Consider the following 26,629-nt stretch of genomic DNA (forward strand, 5'->3'; position numbering starts at 1 on the left):
ACATCCGCGCATGACGTCGCTTACAGGTATCAGGTATCCAATTAAATCTGATTTAAAATACATGGATGGGTCTAATCAAGTATTCTTCTTTTCAAGTTGCAAGTACCCAATTGAAATAAAATAAAAACAAAAAATGTAAATTGATTACTTTTTTCGTTTTAGGTCAGCTTCTTTCTATACGCTTAATTTTAAAAACATTTCCAAATAATTTGTAGGGTCTTAGACAATAAAATTAAAAAAAAAAAAAAAAAAATTCTCTATTAAATTCTTTCAATTGCAGTTTGCCAGCCAATAGAAACAGGGAATGTGCTTTGCGATTTGTCTCAATAGTTATTGCCAACTTAAATAAATCGTGGTTTTGATGCCATGTAACATGTGCGTAGATTATTTTGAATTAAATATGTGCGTATGGATGGTGTTTTCTACACTAGGGAACGCTGCAAGCTCGGGACTGCCTGAATTTCCGGGTTACTGTTTCAGTTGTAGTTTAAAGCCAATTGGCATCATTGTGTTTTGAGATTCTTGCAAACAATGTATTTGATTACTTATTACTAATGTTTACAATGCTAACAATACTTGTGTTTACAATACTAAGAGTGTTAACACTAACGTAAGATGGTGCACAGCTTGCAACACTAACAAACAGAAATAAACAAATGGAAAGAGGCCAAATCAAGACTGCCAAGTGAGTTGACAGAGTGAGTTGTTCAAAATCTAGCAACCATGTCACCTTTTTTAATAATAAATAACAAAATAACTAAAACACATTTTCACTCCAAACTCCCCAGAATTACTTAATAACATTAATATCTTATGAAAGACGGCAGATTTGAGCTCAGAAATTATCTAATTTATTTCTTTTATTGAAAACAAAATTATCCGTTTGAAAACATCGCCTATCAGAATAACATGTAGTAAGCAGCTGCAAACTTTTTAACCGGAACTAGAGTAGGTCCCAAGCTATCCAAAGTGGTATCTAAGCTGACGTCACTTTACCTATCTTCTCATTGGAAATCCATTAATGATGAATCAGTAACTGATACAACCAATAGGGTTACGCTTCTACTAGGATCGGAATACGAATCGCCCAATAGGAGCAGTGCAAACGGAAATTGATTGAATGATAGAGGAACATTGATCTAGTTCAACCTCTGACTTGGACATCTTTATATTATTTAAAATTCAATATAAAGGTAGATTATTTAAAATTATTCATTTTGATTTTCAAGTTCGACCCAAACGTACGTAATGCTCTAGAGTTTCAAGCAAAAAGCCTCTAGCTTGTTTTATAACTTAATAGTTAATTTACTAACTTTGAACAACAACTTTAGTAAATACGATTGCAAGAATTTTCTTCCGACATTTTAAAATCTTTAAGCGAGGAAGACACAAAAATGCTATCAAAATCAGTATGGAATCTGAATCTCTAGCGTTGAATAAGGATTGAGAAGCATCATAACTGCTTTGATTGCCTGATGAAAATTAGAAGCAGTTCAAGTTCCCTTTCACTGTCTCCCTCGTCTATCAGGTTCGATGTTTTCAGTCCCGCCTTGCGCAGTATTAATTCGTCGTATTTCCTTTTAATACTTACTTAAATATTAATTTTCGACCCTTAATGTTTGTACTTTTTCGGCTTTATTTTTAACAATGATACATTGAGGATGATGATTTATTGAAGTCAATTAAATTTTATATTCTTGTCTACAACACAGTGGCGGATCCAGTGTACCCCCCCCCCCAAAAAAAAAAATAAAAATAATAATTTTTTTAATACTTTACAAAAGAAATAAAATATTTTAAAAATTATTTAAGGGGGCATATGCACTTAGGTAGGTCGGAAAAATCGATTTTTTTTCCATCTAATTATGTTCTTCACTGTTTCAAGAATCATAATCCAAAAGATCAAAACGAAATTCGTCATAGTTTCATTGTAAACATTAATAATGTTGAAGTGCGCCAAGTCAGTTAGTTAACTCTTCCAGTTAGTGCAGCAACAGCAGAACGTTCCTTCGACGTCTCAAAACTTGGCTTAGACTTAGAGCAACTCAAAATTCAAGAACGATTAAATGGACTCGCATTATTAAACATTCATCGAGAAATTGATTTGGATGTTGAAAAAATCATTGACAGAAGTTTCTAAAAAACGCATTACATTTATTATTTAACAATTTTGAATACTTGAATTATTTATCTATTGTTCATTAAGAAAAAAATAAATGAGAAGGCTAGCATTAGAAACCCCAGTTTTTCTTTTTTTTTCATTTAAAAAAAAATGTTTTTTGAAAAAAATTAAAGGGGGGGGATCTGAGTCTATGACGCCCCCCAGGAAAAATTTCTGGATCCGCCCCTACTACAGCATTATCTTGAGGAACTTTGAATGAATTTTTCGTAAATAAAAAAAAACTAAAAAAAAAAACGCTTTTTAAATTATGTCTATAATTTACATTTTGTTAAATGTAAATTATAGACTATAATTTACATTTTGCATGTCTATAATTTACATTTTGTTTTGTTCAAGCTATGTCCATAGTTTATCAACATCTGCCGAATGAACCGATCCTCCTTTGCATCCAGAATCTTTCATTTTAAACCAACATGCCCACATTAAGATATGTTGACCATATTAATGTAGAATACGAAGCGCACTAAAGTGAACAGATGGAACATTTTGGCTAGGAAGATAACAGAATGATAAAATATACTAAAGAAGATCTTGGCTCACAAAGGGCTGTCGTGGCGGTAAAAAAGAAGAAAAAGAAGTTTAATAAAATCTAGGGAAGTAATTAACTTTTTATTTATCGAAACCTTTTCTTGAACGCATTTAAAGCGTCTGCTATAATTGTGACTTCAGACCAAATAACAAGTAGAAATATTTCTTTTAAATTTCAATTTTGTTTTCCTTGGCTAAAGTTTAAGAAAAGAGGATAAAAAATATAGTTTTTTTTTCATTTGCTTCAAGTTATTGAATTGGGAAAAATAACAAAAAAAAAAAAAAAAAATTTAATTAAGCTATTGTGTCATTTATGGCGATTAAGAAAACTATTTTATTTATGTATTAAAAAGGGGGTGAGGGTGAGATAGTTCATTTAATATGAAGTGGAAAAACATGAATATACGTACACTATTTTTTTCTTTTTGCTCTTCACTAAAATAGTTACTTAACAAACCAGAATCACTAACTTTCGAGTTTGGTGCAAGTATTTAATCACTTGGAATTATTATATTAAAACGCTATCGGAATCATTTTATTAAATCACTTCGTTAAATTTTATTTATCCATAAAAATGGAAAATTGGATAATGTTTTACGGTACCCTTATAAGACTTATAGTGAAGTTAGGTTCCTCTTCGTAAAATACCTGTAAAAAAATAAATACGACAAAATAGATTAATAAACTTGAATGCCACTAAGTTTTAGTAGTCAAATGGATGTTTATCAACAAAAAATAAATAATACAAAAAAAAAAAAAAAAGAAAAGAAAAAAGAACAACATTCAAAATAGAAATTGAAATCTAAATTCAAGACAATTGAAATGTCAATGATTGTCGTCAGTTTATTTATTTATTTATTTTTGCATCATTTTGCTATATTTGATGCTCTTGTCGCAATAATGATATTTTTTTGTTGTTATTTTAATGTTCAAAATTAACAATTATTGTGTTTTTAAATATCTTGCTATGCATTTTGTTTAATTATTTTAATAAATAACTCTAATGAATGTACAGAACAAAAAAGTTTAAAAAAAATAAAGAAAGAACTGAAATAAAATCGTTTTTTTTGTAATTTTTTAAAAGATTACTTGAACCGACTGTAATTTTTTTCAGCGGTAACGGAAAAAAAAAAAAAATCATTGATCAAGTTTGATATTAATTTATGTATAAATGATTTATTTTAATTTATGAAACTAATATTTAATTAATTTCTCGAAATTTTTAACGTCATTAAAAAACTTAAGACATTAAGAAAAAAAAATATTTAATCAACATAGAAATAAAAGAAGTTTTTGTTAAAATAAGTTCCGTTTATGTAAAATAATTCTCTTTAAATAAATTCTAACGAGTAACAAATGTGCTCTGATTCATTTCATTCAAAAATTTGAAAAAGAAATATAATTCATTTTAAAATTGCATCACCTATCTAGTGAAAGGGGTGTCCCTGGGATAATACACTACTTATTCAGTGTCATCAATGTATATAATCTGCTTGGATTATCATGATTTACCAAAAATTTGAGAACAGACATAAAACGTAGTGACCTTCGACACGTGATATCTGTTATCCAATCACAATCGCTGTCACTTAGCGCCTTGTTGTTTCCACTCCGCCATAGTAGAGACTGCCATCTTCCAAGTATTTTTCTTACCTAGACCAAGTTTTGTGGACTGATGGCGGTAGAAATTACTTAATAAAGTTCGATTTTAGTCCATAGGACTTAAATGATCATGGAGACACCATGACGCACCCTAATTTTGTAACAAATGGCGCCAGCCTTGAAGACTGCCATACTAATTTCTTCGCATTGGTAAGTACACTATATACTGTCGTAGTCATAGCTTAATGAATAAGAGAGGGCGAAAGACCTTTACAGCCGTAGGCATTTTAAACGCCGAACCATAGTAGTATATACAGCTGCCGCTTTTAACGGTGCTAATATTTTAGTATAAAAATTATAACAACATTTAAACAACTGCAGGGTCTTAAAAATAACTGATATGTAATAAATCATCTATCTTCCTTCTAAGTCATTAACGATGTAAATATTAGTTATAAACACACTATCAACATTTAAATGCTTGTTTGTTTGTTTTCATTCCATGCTATTCTTAAGAAATGACAACTATTTAACTGACATTCAAATATGTTAGAAACATTTTACGAAAAATTTCAATGTTTATATTTTTTATACACCTTTAGACAATTTTGTTACAGATGACCTGTTTTGCTGATATTATTACTCAACGTAAGAAGAGTAGTTGAATCTCTTTTTAGGGCATTGCCACTCATTGGTTGACGTTTTAATAACTTTATTTCATTTAAAAATTCTATTTGATTTATTTACTTAATTTAAAATAAGCAAACAGATCTTCACTTTTTATGCCGATCTTGTTTATGTTCAACCAATACATGTGATTTTCACTTTCTATTTAATTTTTATTTGACAGGTCGCTTCAAACATTACTGATCGCTAAAAATGATATATTTTTTAAAAATTCGAAATTGAAATATGTTTTTGAAAGTTGTTTTGCACCCTTGTCTGCCATTCAATTTTTTGTTTTTCTCCATTAATTAAAATAATTATCCATTAGACAAGCACCGAATTAAGTGAAGATATGCTTTGTTAGGTAATGTTTACGTTATGACCTTTTAATTTACGATTTTAAGTTTAAATTGCAATTTGGCATGATGCCCAGGTTGATAATAGATAAACATGTTTGTTCAATTATTATTGTAAGATTACAAAAAGCATGCTCTGACAATGTGTTTGATAATAAATAAAAACAATATTTTGATACATTATATTTTTTAAATTTCATGTTAATTAAATGGATATGTTATAAAACATTAAAATTTTCATGTGATTCAATTATGTAGCTATTACACATTAACTAAATTATTCTCGACGATTCCTTTAAAGTTTTGAGACACTGAGGATATTCAGTTAATTTAAAATTCTCCAAACATATCTTTTGTTATTTATTTTTAATCATTCTTTTCAGTTATAAAATTATGTCTATAACTTCAATTTATAAGAGTCAATTTATTTAGATGTATCTAATCTTCTCTAGAATTTTTACTTCACATTTTGGAACAAAATATTAAAATTTTTTGTTTTTAAGTATTGCAATTTGTATAAAAACATGTTTTAAATTATCTACTGACATTTTTTTTGAAAAGTCACTCAATTCATAATGCTTATCCGATATAAGTAATAACTGTTTGAATGGTGTCAAAACAATATATTATAAATTACTATAGAAATTTCTAGAAAGTGACATAAATTCAAAATGTTTATTTTTATAAATTATGTATTAATAAACTTTCAATTGTATTTATATATAGAAAAAATATTTTATAAATTACTACAGAAATTTCTAGAATGTGACACATTCAAAAATGCTTTTTTTTATAAATTATAAAAATAAGCATTTTGAATTTTTAGTTATTTTATAAAAATAACATAGTATATAAATTAAAATTATAGTATGTATGGTACCTATTAATTTAAAAGATTTAATATCTAATTGTCAGGCTTCTTTCTAATTGACAATATCTAATTGTCAGACATCTTTCAATGTTGAAATAAGTGACAAAGCTTTTTTATGTTAATGTTCCCATTTCGATTATATTGGTTCTATAAAATTTTACTCTTTTTGAGTTGTTTTTTTCCTAAAGAGAGTAGAATGTTAGTAAAATCATATATATATATATGAAGGTATTGATTATAGTTTGAGGGTATTGATTATATTTTTTTTTTGACGTTAAGCATGTCTAGTTCTGGCCACAAAGTACATGCTTCGAGTATGCTCCCTTCTATGACTTTGATTTTCTTGTACGACTATCAGACTGTCATTAAGTCTTTGTTACTTTATTTAGCTCAGATTCTGATCTTTGAAATCTTTTCCTTTTGTTTGACACATACTAAATGTCATATTAAGCCACATCATACTTAATGTTTTATCTAACTTGTCTTTTAAAAGTTAGATTGTCTTTTTGTCTAATTTTTTTTTTATATCTCACTTATCATTGAAATTTGAAGTCACAAAACAAAGAAATTTTTTTTAATTTGAAGTAAAATAAAATTGTGATATTTTGCCTTCTCTTATTCATTACCATGATGTTTTTAGAATGTAACAATTAGAAAATGGCTCATAAAAATATAAAGAAACCCATATACAGTTGAAGATCTGTACAATGTAATTCTATAAACTGCAATTCACCATAAACATTAACTTTTATGGGTGTAAATAATGAAAATCGCAGCTGAAAATTTTTGTATCTAAGCAAGAAGAATGAACTTTTTATGTTTGTTTAATTATTTAGGAAAGCTGGTCCTTAAAGATATTTTGGGAAATGTATTTTTCTAAATATATAAATTATATAAGAGAGTACAATTTCAAAAGCTAAGCAAACCAAAATTGATAAATTTGTTAAATTAGTTCTAATGCTCTGAAAAACTAATTTTTTTTGTTGTTGTAAATAATTAATACTTTACTCCATATTTTTGTGTTTTTAGTGTTTGTATCAAAAAATTATTTAAAGCATTTTATGATCTGTTCCAGATTAATTTTGTTGCCACATGTAGTTTGTAAGTTTAAAGATGTGTGATACGAGATTTATATAACATTAAATTCTAAATAATGCAAAACCTCACGCTTCAAGGTTTGCATTATAAAGATATACTATTGCACTACATTTTGTAATCTTGTGTAGCATTAAAAAATAGTTATTTTATATATATACCAGGCAGATTTATTATCTAACTGGAAGTAGTTGAGTTTTTTAAAACTAGATGTCAGCACATGTCATGTAGTTTTCTTTATTTGAAAGGTAGTTGCCTTCTCTTATGACAATTATCTTGAAATTCATGCAATAGTTAATTTATTTAATATTGATTTTTTTCAAATTTTGTTATAAACAATATTTAAGCATTAACTTTAAGCAAGGATGTATTTGTTATGTTATTAATTATTTTAAAATAATTCAATTTGACATTTCGGTTGACTTTTACAATTTAGTCCTTATGCTATTACCAAAAAGTTTTAGTGCAACTAAATGTTTCTTAATTAGGAGTATAAATGTATATTTTCTTTCATTACTCAAACATTCAATAAATAAACTATTTAATTTAAATAATTTCTTAAATAAATATACGAGTATATATTTTATCTACTTGTGATGATATTTCGCTGAATCAAATGCATTTATCAACCCATTTGTGTCAAGACCTTTAAAAAGACAGTTACTTTTTTTAAAAAAGGAAAAGCTTTAGCTCAAAGGGCTTATTCAGATTAATTTTGCTGAAACAAGGTAGCTTTGCATAGCAATTAAATAGTATAAAAGTTTATAACTGGATTTAAATGTGATAAATTTATTTTTCAAAGTGGTTGGTATGGTAACAGCAAAAAAAATTCACTTGGTCTAAACAAATATGTACTACCACTTTTTTAAGATTGTAGTTTCTCATATTTAGACCACTTTTTGCAAAATGCATAAATTTATGAATGACAAAGAGTGTACCCCCAATGTCAACACTGCAGGTATGCGTTCTTGCTGTGAGAGACCAAGATAAAAAAAAAATGCCATTGAGAGCATGGTTGTAACTGGTTTACTATTGAGATATATATTAAGTGCAGGGTTGATAAAAGTCAGATTTTTTTCAATTCATTTTTTTGAAAAGTTAAATCTAATATTTTGAAAAAAAAAATTATTTTTTAAAAAATTATTAATAAATATTTTCAATTTTAAATACAATTAATGAAAAATTTAAGTAATTGACCAATATCATTATTAACTACCACGAAGGTAACTAAAATAAACAAATGTAAAATTTAATTATTTATTTTATTTTCACTTTTAGTATTACCATATAAATTGTTATGAATAAGCATGTGAACCTTGCACTAATATTTATATTTAATTAACGATAGCTTAACATGGACTATAAGAAAAGGCACTTCAAGTTTATCGATATACAGTTTTATTATTTTTTTTAAAAAGTAAATAAATAGGAGATACTTTGTGCTACATATTAATTAAACTAATCAACATGAATAAAGCACAAATAATGGTATGAAAATGGACATATTATAACTATAATTTTGGTTTCATAAACATGGAGGAAGATTTTGTTATTAGAACCAAAGTTTTGCTAGTATGTCCAATTTTGTGCTGTTATTTGCGCTTTACTCATGGCTGTTTTTGCAGTGCCATAAGAATATTATTATTATTCTTTTTTTAAGATTGAGAAATATAGAATTTCTATCAGCATTAAAGTGTTTTAAAAATTTTGTTTACAATCTAAGAATTGTTAGGATTTTCATTGCTATCATATTTTTTAAGAAACCCATATTGAAAAGCTGCTTTTTACAGATGTAAACTTATAAACTAAATTGCACTAAACTTTCACTAATTGCAAAAAACTTAAAATTGAAAGAATTTTAAGTTTTTTTAATGTCATTTCCAAAGTACTGGAGTTCACTAGACTCCAAGTAGAAATGTAATTTTGCTAAAAGATACTTTTAAAATTCCAACAGTATATTTAAAAATTTTTTTTTGAAACAATGATAATAAAATGATTAAATAAAATAAGTTTCATTTTAAAATGTTACATAAATTTTTAATTTTTTTTCTTAATTGCTTCAAATCAATTTTTGTTGTTAAAATCAGCTGATTTAAACTAATGAAGGTGACCAAAAGTTTAAACATTTGTAGTACATAGAAGTTTGGTAAATTAATATCTTTTCATCTCCTTTTTTCCCATAAATTAATATCTTTCCATCTCCTTTTTTCCCATAAATTTATATCTTTCCGTCTCCTTTCCTAGTTTCTGGAGCAATTGTTTGCTCTGAATTAAATGACGCAAAACTATTTATCTGAACTACTTGAATTATATATCATTCAATTCAGTATAAAAAATTAAAAAATACTAATTCGTGTCAAAAATACTTTATATCTGAAAACACAACATTTGAATTATTTGTTTCGTTGACTCATGTACATGTATACTCTCACTTCTTTAAATAGCAATATCAGATTCATAAATTGGTATAAGTACAAATTTGTACATAAAATCTTTGTCTTCTATACTAATTGTATTAGCTCAATCATCTCTGGATTGGTCGCATTCAATTCTGCTTGAAAAAATACATCGGAAACAATGCCTGAACTGTCTGTTGAGAAAAAATTATATTTTCTCGCCAAGTTACCAGCATTTCTTAAAAAAAGGGGGGAAAGTGTATAAATTAGCATGTGTTGGCAAAATTTTATTAAAGACCTGAAAATAATTGTAAATTGAGTAAGTTTAAAAATTAGATTTTTTTAAAATTCTCTTTTCAGTAATGATTTAGGCTTATTTTCTTAATACATTTTAAAATGCTTGTGATAATGTTTTTTACTAATCAGCTAATGTTAATCCGAGATGAAAATAATCTGCAAATGATAAACTGCAAGGCCCAGTGTTACGCTGGAGGAATTCTACTGCTGAGCTGGCAATTCGATAAAATCAGGGAAATGTTATTTATTTTATTACTATTTTTTTTAAATATTTATGGCTACTCTGAATGATGACCAATAAAAAACAAATCTGCATGGTTTTTCGGTCCCCCCCCCCAAATTTGAACACTTTTACTTTTAATAACTTTCACGGATGCTGTCTATCTGGTACTAATGAATGTTTACAATGATCCAGAAATCTGTTAGTTTATAGATCCATGGCAGAGGTATGTCTAAGGTTTTAGTAACTCTGGTGACAAGCAAAAGTTATTAGTTGCATTTTCAAATTTTTTGTGATAGTAAACATAACATGATACATACAACATAAAGTCTAATTAGTACTCTCCTCTAAACATAAAATTTTCGATGTTAAGGAAGCGAGGCTAATTACAAATACATATGTACAGTATAATGTTCTTTTAAATATATTTTTCGATGTCATATATTTATTACTATATTTTTATTATATTGTAAAAGTTTAAATAATATTTATTACAAATTATTATATTTTATTAAAAAGTGAATTGGATGAACATATTGTTTGAACGAATATTTGATGGATAAGATGATTGCTTAGTTTGGTATCTAGTACAGCCATATAATATCAAAAATAAGTCGAAAATGTTATATAACCAAGTTTGGCAAAAAAATAATTAAATATATATATATATAATATGGATTTATTTGATTTAAATCAGATTTTTTTAAAAAATTTTTTTGCATTAACCAAAGTCTTTGTTAAGATGTGATGTTACACTTATATTATTTAAAAATAATGTTATAGCTAAAACAGTTAATCTTTCTTAATATTGTTAAAATTATTTAATTCTTTTAATTTAATTAGTTAATAATCAAAATCATATTTATATTTTTCAACATTCTAATATTTCAAAGACTGGATGGAAATTTATCAATTAAATGACCAATGAAGAGCAAACTAGTTTAAATCGATAAACATTACTAAAAAATATTTTAAGTTACTCTGGATGAAATAGTCCTTTATTATTATTACTGATACTAATTACATGTTAAATAAGTTTTAAAGGTGCATCTGTTTTTAATAAACTTAAAACTAAATGGCTATAAATTATTTTACCTACAGCTAATGTGAAATTTTTATTTAAAAGTTTCATGCCACTATTGTCCACTTTTAGCGTTTCTTTTTTATTTATTTTATTATTTTTAGAGTACTTAAAAATATAATTTATGTACATTCTCTTTTCACTATTTCTCTGTATAAAATCTTTAAAAAATCACACCTAAAAGAATGAATTTACTAAGAATTATTTTAGACTAAATTTAATTTTTTAAAAAAATTGGTTTAAATGAGTTATTTTTGTAAAAATAATCTGTTGATTTAAGTTAATGATTTTTTTTAAATTGAGTAATTTAAATTGCGACTTTAATCATAATTTAAGTAATGCAAAGCCTGGAAATAATGCATGTTGGTAGTTATTGATTAGAAATTTCTTGAAACGGAAGGCATTTTTTTCTTCTAAAAGCTATGCGTTATACTTAACTAGGGCATAGTAATTATCTGTTCATTTTTTAAAGTCCTGTTCATTGAGACCTTCTTTATCCAAGTTTTAGAGAAAAATTAAATGTTGGTATTATATCACTGATCAATTGTTGGTTAATATCACTGATTAATTGTTGGTTAATATCACTGATCAATTGTTGGTTAATATCACTGATCAATTGTTGGTTAATATCACTGATCAATTGTTGGTTAATATCACTGATCAATTGTTGGTTAATATCACTGATCAATTGTTGGTTAATATCACTGATCAACAGTTTTTTAATATCATTGATCAACTGGTGGTTTGTTTCATTCACTTAAGTTTTGAGTGAGATAAAAATATTACTAATTACTGCTGGTTAATATTTAAATTGTAAATTATATTTTAAGCAGAACAATTCAACAAAATGAATGAAATAATTAATTAAAAAAATTTGTAATTTTAATGTTTAGTTTGATTGCTGCCTATTGTTATTATTTTTTAAAGAGAGTTTTTTCTTCTAGGCTGACCTTTGTGGAATAAAATGGCGACGTTATTATGCTGAAAGTGCATTATGTTACGAGCCTTTAGATGACCCAGTGCTATCTTGTTTTAGCAAGTGTTTAGCTGCTGACATTCTTTGTGTTTGGAGGAGAGTAGCATCACAAGGTCAAGAACAACATCGCCACAATCAAGATGCTAACCAACTTAACTATAAAAAGGAACTGTGGGTGTTTTGGTATGGTGAAGAACCAGATCTTACTGGGATGGTCACCACAGAACTTACTGGTCAGTAACTTTTGCTCACAAATTGGGAAAAGTAGGGTAAAACCGGGTAGCTAAGATTCGGAGGCCTGTTGAAGCTAATTCGACCTTTGCGAACTGTCAGATTTAATCAAAATATTCATTTTTTAGTTTATACAATGTATCATTCATGAAAAGTCATAAATGTACAACTTTTTTTTTATAAATGATTGTAACAATATTACCATACTAGTGGGTTATAAACCAAGTATGCTTATTAACTCTATGGGAAATTTAGAAATACTAAAATTTCACTGAAAAAGTAGCAGGCATTTTTATTTTATATGACAATTCAAGAAAATTATGTATGTAATTTATATGTGATGTTGTTGAGGCTGTACTCAAGGAGGGGGTGCAGTTGTCCCAGGAGTGCTGTATACAGGACCAACATTTCTTGCAAAAAATTTAGTGTTTATTAATAAGTTTTTTTTTAAAGAAAAAGTGGATAGAATTTCTTTATATAAAAGTTATGATTTTGAATGAAGGGTCTTCAAAAGTTCTGCAAAATATGAAAATGAGGTTTTTTGTGCTTTGAGGCCGATAAATTCCAGGGGCCCATAAAAACCTTGTTTCGGCTTTGTGTATAGTTATCTTCTGCTGCTGCACTGCACTTTTGTGGGCCCAGCATAGTCTCACATCAAGGAGAGGTACTTGGTCTTACACCAAGAGCAAAGATTATTGAAACTTAACATAAGAGTGTTATTGTTTGACTAAATATTTATTGCTTGTAAATGTATAAATCTTTAGTTAACTTATATTAAGCTAGACTAAAATAATTTTTGTAACTGTAATGACCAATAATGACTAGTTTAAAAACAAAAAAAAAAGCATTAAGAGAGCTGACATAGTAAAGACAGAGGCCTAAACAGATGCTGTGAATTAATCAACATAAACATGCCAATATGATAGGTCTTTCTTCTTAACTAGTAAAGTGTAACTCAGTTTGTTTGCTAAAATACAGAGCTAATTTCATCAACAGACATAATCAAGGCACACAAGTCTTACCCCACCTTATCCTACTCTCTTCTAGATATTAAAAAAAATTTTTTTCTTCTTAAAATTTTAAATTTTACTTACACCAATAATTTTTTAAGCACCCCCTAAAAGTCTGCAACAACGCTAATGTTGATCTAACATGGAATGGAGATATGTATTGCCCCTTCAAGTCGTTAGCTTTTCAAGTATTGCCATAGAAAAAATCGTATGGCATCAGTCAGATCTGCTGTATAAAGTCTTCAGTCTTAGCCACTTAATGTATATATTTTATTTTCAAGGATATGGTTGTTCAAACCTTGACTTATGGATGAATAGTATAAAGTTAGAGTTATATGCAGTCTTTTTTATCACCAAATAGGCTAGCTCTGTTTGTTGACATGCTTATGTAACAAACAGAGCTAGCTTGTATGCATTATGTAATGAGATTTTCAATTATTCTTAAATTGTGTAATTCAAAAAAAGGAAGAAAAAACGTTCATGCGAACCATCAGTCTTTTGATGGAGATTGATGTCCCAGGCCACAATCGATCACCCTTTTTTCAACAATAGCACAAGTCGTTTGGTGCATGCTACTCATGTAACTAGCTTTACATACAAATTTTTTAAAATAAAATATTTTCTAGTTTTATAAGAGTTTGTTTTTTCAAAATTAAATTTAAATACATTAAAATTTATTCAGTTAAATCTTATTTCTTGGAAATGCACATTCACTGGATAGCATGTAACTACAAACCTTCATTTTGAAATGCATTTCTATGTTAATATGCCTTTATATTAATAATTTAAAATATAAATTATTTATTATATTGAATTTTTTTAAGGTGGTTCTAAAATTAAGATATTTTAATTAATGCTTACTTTATTTAAAAAGAATTCTATATTTACCCTTAAAATGACCAAGCTTACTGACTACTCAGTTTGTTATTATATTTCATAAAAAAATAATTTTTTAAAGACTTATTTAGTGCCAAAAAATTTATCCAGTAAATTTGTTCATTAGTGCAATAATGTTTAAAATTATTTTTAAATTAGTGTACTTGTAATTGATCATTTATTGTTTTTAGAAGTGTAGTCTACCCTGCCTTTTGCAGAGATAATGCACAGTCCTTGCTTTTTTCGTAAAAATGTTGCCCACTCCCTCATTTTTTTAAAAAATAAATAAATAAAATATACCCTTAGTTATTTTAACAATTTTTTTCCTATAGCAGAAACCAGAAGCTTCAAATTATGATATTTACTGCAAATCATTTATACTGTTAGACCTAATAATCGTTCAAGTAATTTTGTTTAAATAGTTTTTATAAGATTTAACAGCTAAATCATTTTTCTTCTCAACTGAAGTTGCCGTTATTTTAAACATAAACACCCTGCTCTTTTTATCTCTAGATATCTTATACGCGACTTTTAAGTAAAGTTATATTTCACATTTATTTCTAGTTTTTTTATTTTTGTAATATTGATTAGCATTAAAACGGTTTGCATTTTAGTGTTTGTGTATTTCTAACATTATTACGTTAGTTATTTACGTTAAAAAGTGAAACTTCAAATCGTAATATAGCCACTGAGCACACAGTATATTTTTACTGGAAGTAAAAAAGCGTATTTTTCATGAAACGGCATTTCCTCTCTAGTTATGCCATGCACTCATATCCCCTTCACCTTTCACCTCTTCCGGAATAGAAGTTCGGGGGCCCTGCACCTCCTTTTCTACTTTTTCTCTCATACCTGCTTTCCCGCGGATGACGGACCTTGTAGAATGTGAAGGACAAGAAATCCTCTACTCACCTGTGCGCGCATTATAGCCCAAAATTCTCTTCCACTGTCTATTTTATTTTGTTGTTGTTAATTTGATTCGCTTATGCAGAAAAGGGTAGTAGACTCTCATGTTTGTGTACTGGCCTCACTCGGAAGGTTTTTTATTTTATTTGTTGATGAAAGCTTTATCTTAGTTTTTGTTTCCTTTCACTTTCTTCCCATGTATTGTTTTCTGTTCTTGGATTTTTAATTTTCATTATAATATTGGATAGGCTTTTATTTGCAGTTGAAATTTCAAGCTAATGAAGTGCCTTTTTAATGAAAGTGACTTCTTATTTCTGTCATTTCTATTTTGCGTAAAAAAATTAAAAAACACTCCTTTATTTTACATTTTTTTTAAAGATTAGAAATTAGCTGCAGATTGATGAACAAATAAATGTTATTGAAAAAATTGCTTTTGGAATTTAAGAAATTTCTGAAAAACATAATCGTTTGTTTTTGGAATTTTATCTTTTTCATGAAAATGGTTTTTTGCTGTTTCAAAATTCTTTATGTTAAAGAATTTTTTTTTTTGTGGAAACGCTATTGTTTTCAGATGTTTATATGCTACAAATATTTATGAAATGTACCTAGACGAATGTTTAAGGGAGAAAAACAAAACATTTTGAATTTAGGACTTTTGAAAAATTAGTTGACTTTTTCCGGAATTATTATTTTTAGTAAATGAACAAAAAAAAAAACGCCCGTAATATTTGTAGACACTTATAAATTTTTAGGCATTGAACAAACAAATTTATATGATAAAAAATTTCAATAAAATTTTTGTTTTCAGAATTTTATTTTTATAAGGAATTATTTTATTCTTTTTAACGAATTATTCCATTTTTTAATTATTTATTTAGAATTATTTTTATATGGAATTATTTTATTCTTTTTAACGAATTATTCCATTTTTGAATTATTTATTTAGAATTATTTTATTTTTATAAGGAATTATTTTATTCTTTTTAACGAATTATTCCATTTTTGAATTATTTATTTAGAATTATTTTTATAAGGAATTTTTTTATTCTTTTTAACGAATTATTCCATTTTTGATGTATCAAAATTAAATATTTTCAGTCGCAGTTATATTTTCTTCTTAATTAGAATGTTACTTAATAACAAATAATACTCCATGTAAAGACAGTTTCTATTATGAATCATTTTTAAAAGTAACGCACTCATTGTTTCCCTAATATTGTGAAACAGAAGTTGTATCGTTCCTTCAACAATTGCCTGGTTTCCACAGAACCGAGTGATAGCCGAAATAAATCACTGTAAAAAATCAGGTTCCAATCCCTCCTCTCCTTTCTTTCCTCCTGCCTTTTTTAATACTGTCCCCGCCCCTCCCGACGATGCGCCCGGGGCCGTTGAACCGACTCGCATGGTTTCCTCCCTTGCCTTTTGCTAAACAGAAGATACAATCGCTTTTCTCCTAAAGTTATGCTGTACAGTGAGCGGCCACAACAATTTAGGGGGTGATGGGCTGTTTCGGACCCTTTGGACTGTATTTGGACAGGTTATCTGCCTCCTTGAGCGTTATCAGCCAGAGACTTGCTACTCGAATTATTGGATTTTCTTAGAGCACTTTGAGGTTTTAGTTGAAGTATTTTTTTGACATTTTTCGTTTTGGAATTTCGCATAATTTCACTGTCTTAAGCCTTGCCGTTCGAAATGAATTTCATAAAGCAATAAGTTAAATTTTGATTTATGTTGAATACTTTCTTTACTCTTCGAAAGAGTCGGGCTTATATGAGAATTTATGATTATTTACAAAAAGCTTTTGGATTTTTAGTATTAATTTGCTTTATTTAAAACAGTTTTTAGATACCGAATCTAATATTATAAATATAATTTAATGTAGAGGTATACAAAAAGTGTTGGTATATAAAAAATAAAGTCAAAGTGGTGAGGGGGTTCTTCTAGTTGGGCCACTCTAGGCGTGAAGGCCATTCCTCTGTACCCAGTTGAAACTAAGTGAAATTGGAACGAAGTTCGTCTTCTATCGCACGGTACGGTGCTCAGCTTCACTTGTGCGAACAGAAGCAGTAAAATCTTTTTTACATGAAGTATACGGACTCAATGGAGTTGACTGGACCTGTAGAACTATAAGATGAATAGCAACATAAAAATAACATTGATTCTTTCAATAATGACATGATTTAACTCGTTTTAAAAACTATCAGAATATGGAATTCTATCTAATTTTGAGCATTTTTACGAAACCTCATGATTTCATCTTAAATTTGCTTGCATTAATTTATTATACATAGGTATTTTTGTGGAAACTCGAATTCTACGTAAATATTTAAATATTGCAGATTTATGATTTGCAATCAAACTCACAATTGTAAAAAATGTGAGAAAACATATATTGTTTTTTAATTTGGTGATATTCAAAAAAGATTATATAATTGAAAACTTATTTATTAAAATATATTTTTTTTAAAAAGAAAGAACAGACTTTGATTTTATTTAAGGAAAAAAAGAATTTGGTTATAACCGTGGTTTAAACCATCCAACCCTGTAAGAAACCAATCTATACATATAATTGAAAAGTAAGGGTACCGTTTAATCAAATATTTTCGTTAATTAAATCGAATAGAATGCCATGGAATTTGTATGATTTAGTCTTAATATGTTTTTATTAAATTATAAGACTTTAAATGTTTATTTTTTTACACACAAAAATGCCCCCTTCAGACTTTCTAGGTATACAGCTAAGTTTAGTCTTTCTAATGTTAAGTATATATTTCATAGTTAAATGTTAAATATATATTGAATAGTTTTTGTAAGTACTTGTATTTAAACAAATATAAAATTAAATGAGGATAATTAATGTATTTATTTATTGATTGTAAAACAGCTAATAATTTTACATGCAAACTAATGCATATTTGAAATTCATACGCATTTATTCCCTTTTTCTAACCCCTCTTTAATGTCTGAATGAAACTTCCATTTTCAATAAAATTAGACTTAAAAATATTACTATTTTAAGAATATACATATGCATACCTGCCAACTCTCCCGCATTTTGCGGGAGATTTTATTTTCATATTTAAAGTGGTAATAAATATATACTATTTTTTCTTTTATAAATTTAATTTTTAAATGATTTTGATCACCACTATTCTTACAAAAATTAAGCTTATATATTAATATGCGTTACTATCATGGTTGTCAACTAAATTTTTTTCAAAAACAGCGTATTTGTTTGCTTGAAATTGAAGTTTTAATTCTATTTTAATACCACTGGGAAAAATGATAATGGAAGGAATTAAAAGTTGGCAGGTCTGCATATGTAAAATTAATACTAGATAATATATTTTCAGCTTAAATTAGGATTTTTTTTTTTTAATCAAATGATTGAAATTCTAGTCAATCCTAGTAAAAACCTAAAAAGGCGATACCAGCTAAAACCCTGTTTCAGCGATATAAGTAGTTACACTATTGTTTCAAAAGTAAGGGTACGCAATATTTGATATACCAAACGAGGTTATATACACTGAATCAAAGGAGCGAATTTAAACCTGATATATATATTTTTTATTTAAAAAAAAAGAAGGAAAATTTGTGTGTTTTTTTTTTTTAAATTTTATGAACTGTATTTTTACTAATAATAATTCGATATACTTCAATGATATTTAATATTCTAAAATAAAAATGCGCTATAAATTTATTTTCTAGTTTTGCATTACTTAGAGAAAATATTAGTATAAATTAATATGTACCCTACTTTTATTTAAAATCTTTAAACATATTGTTGTAAGGCATTTTCAGCATATTTAAAACATATATTCGAAAAAATTAAGAGTTATCTTAAATGAGTTACAAAAACAGGTGGTTTATAAAATTTTTCACAGAAATGGTCATCATAATTGAAATTTTGAATTGGCATTTGGCTTAATTTTCAATTAAATAAATTATTTTTTTTATTAAGTCCACACTTACTTAATAGCCCTGTTATTATTTGGCAGCGCAAAAAAAAATTTTTTTATTGAATTTTACGTGTAAACTTTTTCTTTTTTAATTTGTGGAATGAACTCATTATTGGGTCTGAAATTGCTTGATATTGTCCGCTAATTGGTTTTGGAAAAATATAGATGCTGCTGAAATGCAAGAATTCTAAATGCTATCTTGACTGTTATCACATTGCGAGAGCGAAAGAGGTAAAGGGGAAAAGAAGTTGCGTAATCTTCAGAGCGTGTAAAATGGTGTTGTAGTCTACATGAAAAGAAAAAGTAAAAATTATTCGGAGCGCCTGTTGACGTTGTAGCTCCACTTCTTTGTCTCAAATTTTCCCCCTTTTTGGAGTTTAAAAATAATCAAGAGGAGGCGCGCTTGCTTCGCTTCGCTTTCTCTGCAGTGCTTCGCTTCCTCTCTCTAGCGTATTGATTGAGTCCTCTGACTTTTCCGCCTTCTCTTTTTCGGCCCTCTTCTCTCTCTCTCTCAACACACTGGAACGAGGTTGGAAAAGACTGCAGGATTAGCCATTTGGGTAGGGTGACCGCAGTTTCTCCTCCCTACCTACACCTTTATATCACCTCTCTCTCTCTCTCACTGCCACTTGCTGCTACTATTATATAGAAACGAATTCTAGTATTGTTTAGTCGATCGTGTCACTGTTATTCCCCTTATGATTCCTTTAATGGGACTTTAATATTTATAGTCACCCTTTTTTTTTTCATTTTCGAAATGAAAGCTTCAGAAAAAGGGATCCAGAGGCACTAACTATTGCTCTAAAGATACTGAATGAAACTGACGGAAATTGTTGAGGATTTTAGGTTAGATGCCACTTCACAGTTGGGAGTTATATGAATACCGAATCTCCATTTATTAAATCACTTTTCAATATTTTGGAATATTTTTAGTTTCGTTTTATTTATTAGAATGGTTTTTATGAAACTTTGCCAAATGGCTTTATTTATTTTTAATTCGAAATTATAATAGTATTGTTTAGTCGATCGTGTCTCTGTTATTCCCCATACGATTTCTTTTAATGGGACTTTAATATTTATAGTCACCCTATTTTTTTCATTTTCGAAATGAAAGCTTCAGAAAAAGGGATCCAGAGGCCCTAACTATTGCTCTAAAGATGCAGAACGACTCTGAAATTGTTGAGGGTTTTTCTTAAGGTTAGATGCCACTTTCCGCTTCACAGTTGGGAGTTATATGAATACCGAATCCCCATTTATTAAGTCACTTTTTAATATTTCGGAATATTTTTAGTTTCGTTTTATTTATTAGAATGGTTTTTATGAAACTTTGCCAAATTGTTTTTAAGCTTTATTTATTTTTTAATTCGAAACTATAATAGTATTGTTTGTTTGGTAAAGTTTAAGGTTTGAAAAATACTCAATAACCTTAAAAACTGAAATTTGTAATTGTCGTAAAATAAATTTAAATTAATAAATAAAAGCAAATGTACCAAAATATCAATTGACTTAATGGAATAGAAAATTGATATCTGTATTTAGAATAGGGTAGCTTCATAACTTAACATGGGAGACGGGGAAGTTGAGGATAAGCCGTTGGTGGAACCCTTCACATGGGAGACGGGGGAAGTTGAGGAACCCTTCCACCAAGTTCTCTCACGGCCACATCGGTAATTCAAAATTTGAATGATAGGGAAAAAATGAGCATAGATGAGCCAAGAATAAACTATGAACTTTCAAATGCGGGGAACCAAATTCCCCTCCCCCCCTACCGAAAAAAAATCACATATTTTTTTTTTCTGCAGACGACCTATTAGTTGTTTGAAAATGTATGTTACATAAACATCAGGTCTTAGGTCACTTGTCTGTTTTGGTGCTGTTCACGATGAATTGCGCAATTCATTCCGGTAATTTAGGTTCTTAAAAAAAAAATGAGTGTAACTTCCCCTTGTATTAAATATAAACACGGTTTTTGAAATTGAATCGCGATATGATTGAGATAACTTAAAAATCATGTGGTTTAGTAAACAAAATAAAAATCGATTTGGAATTATGAGCCATTGTGTAATTAATTCTTTAATTAAGGCATGTTCATTTTATTCGCAATCTGGGATATAATTTTTTTTTCTGGAACTACTTCAATTCCAAATCGATTTCAGCTATTTGAAATGAATTTTTGTCATAAAAATAAAAATTTCGTAAGTATTTTTATATAGCCAAAAAAGGTTTGTCGTAACTGATGTAACTCTAGTCCGTCTAGTTTATATAATAATAAGTATCAACAACAATGTCGCTTCGTGAATAGTGTTTTCAATACACATTTTCCTTCTTTATTTTGAAACTCTTTTTTTTCTTCTTTTTTGCTGCTATTTCTCATATTCTACAGACATAAGTTGCCAACTTTTTGTATTTTCCACCAGACTACTGGATTTTGCCACTTTCTTCTGGTTTAATGAAGTATTTTTCTAGTTGTTGTATGTTTGGAAAAATTACTATCGAAATCATTTTTTCGCGGTTAATTCCTAGCTTCAGTGTTTAAAAATGAACTGCTAAATATTGCAGTGAACATCAGTGTAGTAATCTAATTGAAGTCTTTTATTAAAAAAATTAAATTTTTCATTCGGAACATCCTACTTTTAAATTGATTATAACTATTTCAAATGGATCCAATATTTATTACTATTTAATTACGGGTGAACTTTATATTATCGAATTTTATATTATTAAAAATCTATTGGATTTTTACTTTACCACGTTGAAAGTTATGCATGTATATTGAGCTATTAAATATTGGAAAAAAATTCTGAAACAAAGTTAATGAAATTGATTTTACCAATCAACCGAAATGAAGCGTGAAAAAGATAACGTGTTGTATACGTGTATTGTATGTATATCAGATATTTTGTAAGCGTGTATGTATATCATTTTCGATATCCATTCGAATGAAAATTTTCCTTCAAATATTCAAAATTTGATGTAAGGCGCGAATCTAATGAGCAGATAAATAAACTTACAGTTTATTGAGTAGCATCGGGAATCTCGTGCTCACTAATAGTTTCTCAATACTTCAAAATCTTTTCGATATAAATTCTATTCTTTCATTTATTTTTTAAGCGCCCCAAAAAGCTGAAAAATATTAGTTTTATATAGTTTGACAAAATTATTCATTTTTGCCAAAGTACTTTCCTTGAAACTTGGATTTTAAAATCTAAGTACAATGTTACCTTCTTCAAATATGCCATTAAAAAAAAATGATTTACTTTCTCTTTTTTTAAGGACAGAAAATTATTAAAATTGTTTCACTATATGCCCTTCAAATGAAAACCTACCTTACAAAATTCGTTTTGTCTCTCGAGAAAAGTTTTTAATTGTGTGTGTATATATAAGCGGTTTTTTAAAATATAAAACTGCGTGAAAAAAATTCTTTCACGTAATGCGCCATGTTATAGTTTCGCTACAACAACATAACTTTAAGATCATTGAAAACAAATAGTTTTTTTTCGCACATGCTTTGGAGTTGAAAAGCGCGAAAGAGAAGTTGAAGAATTTGAATGGGATAAATAAAAAGAAGTAGGCAAACAATAAATGTTTGGGGGGATGGCTATTTAATCTAGCACACGTGAGAGTTGTCTAACTACCTGAACCTGAACGAGTTCCGGTGTGTATTGCGATTTTCTGGCAACCCTTGAGTTCTTCTACTTGGCAGCAGCGAGTGCCGTGGTTAGACCATTCTAAAACGGGGCGGGAAGGTGCTTTTTTCAGATGACATACATTTATTCCATGTCTAGGTTACTTTCTTTTAAAAAAAATAAACCTCTCCCTCTGAGTGAGAACTTACTGTAAAAGTTGTTTATTGTATCTAAATCTGAGCAATATCCCGATTTTTATTTGATGGTAGAAAAGATTCATTTTCAATTTAAGGAAATCGTTTGACGGAGTTTTAAGTGGTTGCCACAGTAACAAATAAAAACTTTAAAGAATGATTTAATAATTGTTTTGACTGAAAGGTTCTACAAGAATTGTTTCCCTTTTGATTGATTGTTAAAAAATTTGTCAAAATAATTTTTTTATCTTTCATATACGAAACTTCATGCAGTTTAAATTAACTTGAATATTTTTGCATAATTTTTTTTTCGTTTTTAGTTGCAGAATTTTTTGAGTTATGTGGAAACAAATTGAATGTAAATTCTAAACGATTATTACTTAATTTAAAAGTGTAAAAAATGGAACAGTTTTTCATTGTGCATAGTTTGCCTTCGTGATTATGTTAAGGATATCCTTTTCAATGGAACATTTCTTTCAATTTTAGTTCAATTTAGTTTCAAATTTAGTTCAAATTCAAATTAGTTTAAGTTCTGTATTATTACTTCCCATTATTGTTTACATATACATAATAAGATTGCAGTATACTTTTTTGACCGAAATTTATTTTATAAATAATTTTATCTGAAAATGTAATTTATATATGTATAAATAACTTCTTATTTAATATATTTAGCATCCTATTTAATATAACTAGGTTTTTATATAATATATGTATAAAAATAACCAAAAATTATTTAAAGAATTTTGAGAGGCATATTTGTGTTAGCCATCAATTGTTACCAAAGCTAAATCAAGTCCATGACACCAGCAACTCTGAGCATATCAATCACGTATAGCGGTTGCCACAAGGAAATATGCTCTAGAACAGTGTTTCCCAAACTTATGACTTTTGTGTACCCTTTTTAAATTTTTCGTAACGCTGCGTACCACTAATAAAAAAATGAATGTATTTTTTACTATAAAAAAATTGCACAAAAGTAAAAAATCACAACTAGCTGTTGACACCACTAATTATTAACTGTTAACTCTACAAAACTAGCCAAAAGAAAAATACGCAATCGTAAATTTTCATGGCTAGCTTTGTTTTTAAATGAAATTTTCGTTTGTTGCAAGATATTTCGCATTAGAACGCGTACCCCCACTAAACTGTTCCCGTATCCCTGGGGGTACGCGTACCACACTTTGGGAAACACTGCTCTAGAAGATCAAGGCATATGGTCTGGATATGGTATATTTGTACTTATTTTAACTGATTCTCTTTAAAGATTGTTTTTAATTATTCTCCTTTAAATAATTATTAATGAATACTTTAGTTTTTTAAATAAAGATATTTCGAATATTTATTCAATATTGTTTTTGTTTGAAAATTTCTTAAGCTTAACAGCGAGATATAATGTCAGACTGGGAAATATTTTCTTCTATTTTTTTTTCCCGATAATATATCCCGTGTTAAGTTATTATGAATTAAATACGGTCTTAAATTGTCTACGTGTTTTGATTAGTAACTTTCGCTGCAATGGCTAGTTCTTCATAGTTTCCCTCTTAAAAAGGTGATCTTCTAATTATTGTCGTGTAATCAATATATTTCTAAATTGCAAAACAAATCGAAGCTCTTAATTGTGAAGCCTTCCTGCCTTTCAGTCAAGGTCTACTTGAAGGCTTAGTTCACAAGATGGCCTTGACCAGTGAGCGGGGTATAAGAGGTTGTCTGAACCTCCGTTTTGGGTTGAAATAGATCGAGAATGTTATCATAATTTACTGGCAGCTGAGTTACAAAATTTATTTCATCAATAAAATTTTTTGAAAAATTCGTAAAAATGCAATTTTGTTTTCTAATTTTTTTTGGAAAAAAAGGGAAAAAATATTTTTAATCCGAACTTAAATTTTTATAATTTTTTTTTCTCAGTAAGATAATTTATTTTAATGATATATAAACTTTTATTATTAATGAAACAATGTGGTCCTTCATAAGTAATGTGCAATCTGAATCTGAAGTTATAATTAGCTGGAAGTTCTAATGGCGTCTATTTTGCCACACTCTGTCGTCAGTATAACAGCCAATCATAGTTAATTATTATTTAACAATTCATAATTTGTATCTCTCCATGTTTTAACATTACAGAATTTTTCCTAGGATTTAAAAAAAAAAGGCAGGGTGCTTCCTCACAGAAAAGGACACTTGAGTTTTGAAAGGGCACACACTTACCATTGCTAAAATTTATCAATATATAATATTATGTAATAACTGTATTTGATCCTCAAGTTTTAAATTACCCAATTATACTATTTTATGTGTATATTTCATAAAATAATTCTCACCCATTATCAAACTAAGAGAAAAATTTTGAAAAATAGTTTAAGGCAAACTAAAAGACAATCTCTGTGTATAAATTTTCTTAAAAAAAGAAGTTAAATAAGAAAAAAAAAGGATTAATTAAAAATTTTAAAGCGTTTTTTTATACTTAAAATTATGAGAAAATAACCGATTAAATGTGCAATTTAAAAAAAAAAAGATATTGATGTAAAAAATAATGTTAAGATTTAAAATGAAGCAATGAAATTAAAGTTAAATAAATTGCAATAATTAAATAAATCAGAAGTGGACTATCATTAAAACAGGTGGTTAACAAAACTTTTTCCTGAAAAAATGAAATAAAAAAGCGATGTTTATAAGGAATGGCGGCTCTTCGAAAAACGTTTGGGGAGAACTCTGGCATTATTTATATTGTAATTCATATTTTTAATTAATTGCAAAAGTAAAAATTATTTAAAATTTTTTTTTTCTTCTTTCAGTTTAATGCTTTCAAACGGGGCATTTTGATAAAAGTAAGCTTCATTTTCGGTTTAAAAAAAATATTGCAACTAACGCATGTAGAGATTTGAAATGATTATTCAAAATAATTAGGAGTTATTGCTATTCTAACAAACGAATTATCAATTAAATTACGCGAGCAACGTTTTGCAGCTACTCATATTGAGCAATTACTTGCACAGTTTGAGTATAATTTTGAGTAAGTAATTCTTTTGTTTGTTAAAAAAATATCATTAAAATTCATCTTTGTTAATTTTATCTTATAAAAAACAGTTTCTCATTTTTTCCCCCTCGTCAATAATTTTTTCTAGCGTGTTACCATATGCATGGACGACAAGTTTTAAATATTGTTTGTAAAGTTGCGCTTATTATTTTTTTATTCTGCGATCAAATTCTAATAAGTTATTTTTTTTAATTAATTTGAATGAAGAAAAAAAACTTATTCGAAGAGCTTTTAATTCAACGCGGTAATAAATATCCGATGAATTTCTGTAAGCATACTTAAATGAAAATCTCAATTGTATTTTAAACGTTTTCCCCTATCCCGTCTGTAGGACTATTAGCTCCTTTTGTCCTATCGAACCATATGCTTAAGCGCAATGTGCGTGGAGTTTCACTACTTTACGATACGTGTAGCGCTGAGTGTCAATCTCTTGCCAAGCCTCTTTCCTATTGATCGGATGCTTGGCCTTGCTTTCGTTATCTATCGCAATACTCTACCCCCTTCTCCCCGTGTCTCTCTC

General features: G+C 28.0%; 1 protein-coding gene across 1 annotated transcript in view; it reads left to right on the forward strand.

Annotated features, from left to right (window-relative positions):
- The first annotated feature begins 4,201 nt into the window (after window positions 1-4,201).
- Window positions 4,202-26,629, forward strand: part of skd (mediator complex subunit skuld) — a 58,679-nt gene continuing 36,251 nt past the window's right edge. Inside the window, exons 1-2 of the mRNA XM_043039343.3 lie at window positions 4,202-4,522; window positions 12,239-12,503. Of these exons, the coding sequence (XP_042895277.2) occupies window positions 4,454-4,522; window positions 12,239-12,503 (334 nt within the window). The 5' untranslated portion in view covers window positions 4,202-4,453. The remainder of the gene's footprint in view (window positions 4,523-12,238; window positions 12,504-26,629) is intronic.

Source organism: Parasteatoda tepidariorum, chromosome 7, assembly GCF_982258835.1.
Source record: "Parasteatoda tepidariorum strain Cologne lab strain chromosome 7, Ptep-v5.0, whole genome shotgun sequence".
In the NCBI taxonomy this organism is placed as follows: Eukaryota; Metazoa; Arthropoda; class Arachnida; order Araneae; family Theridiidae; genus Parasteatoda; species Parasteatoda tepidariorum.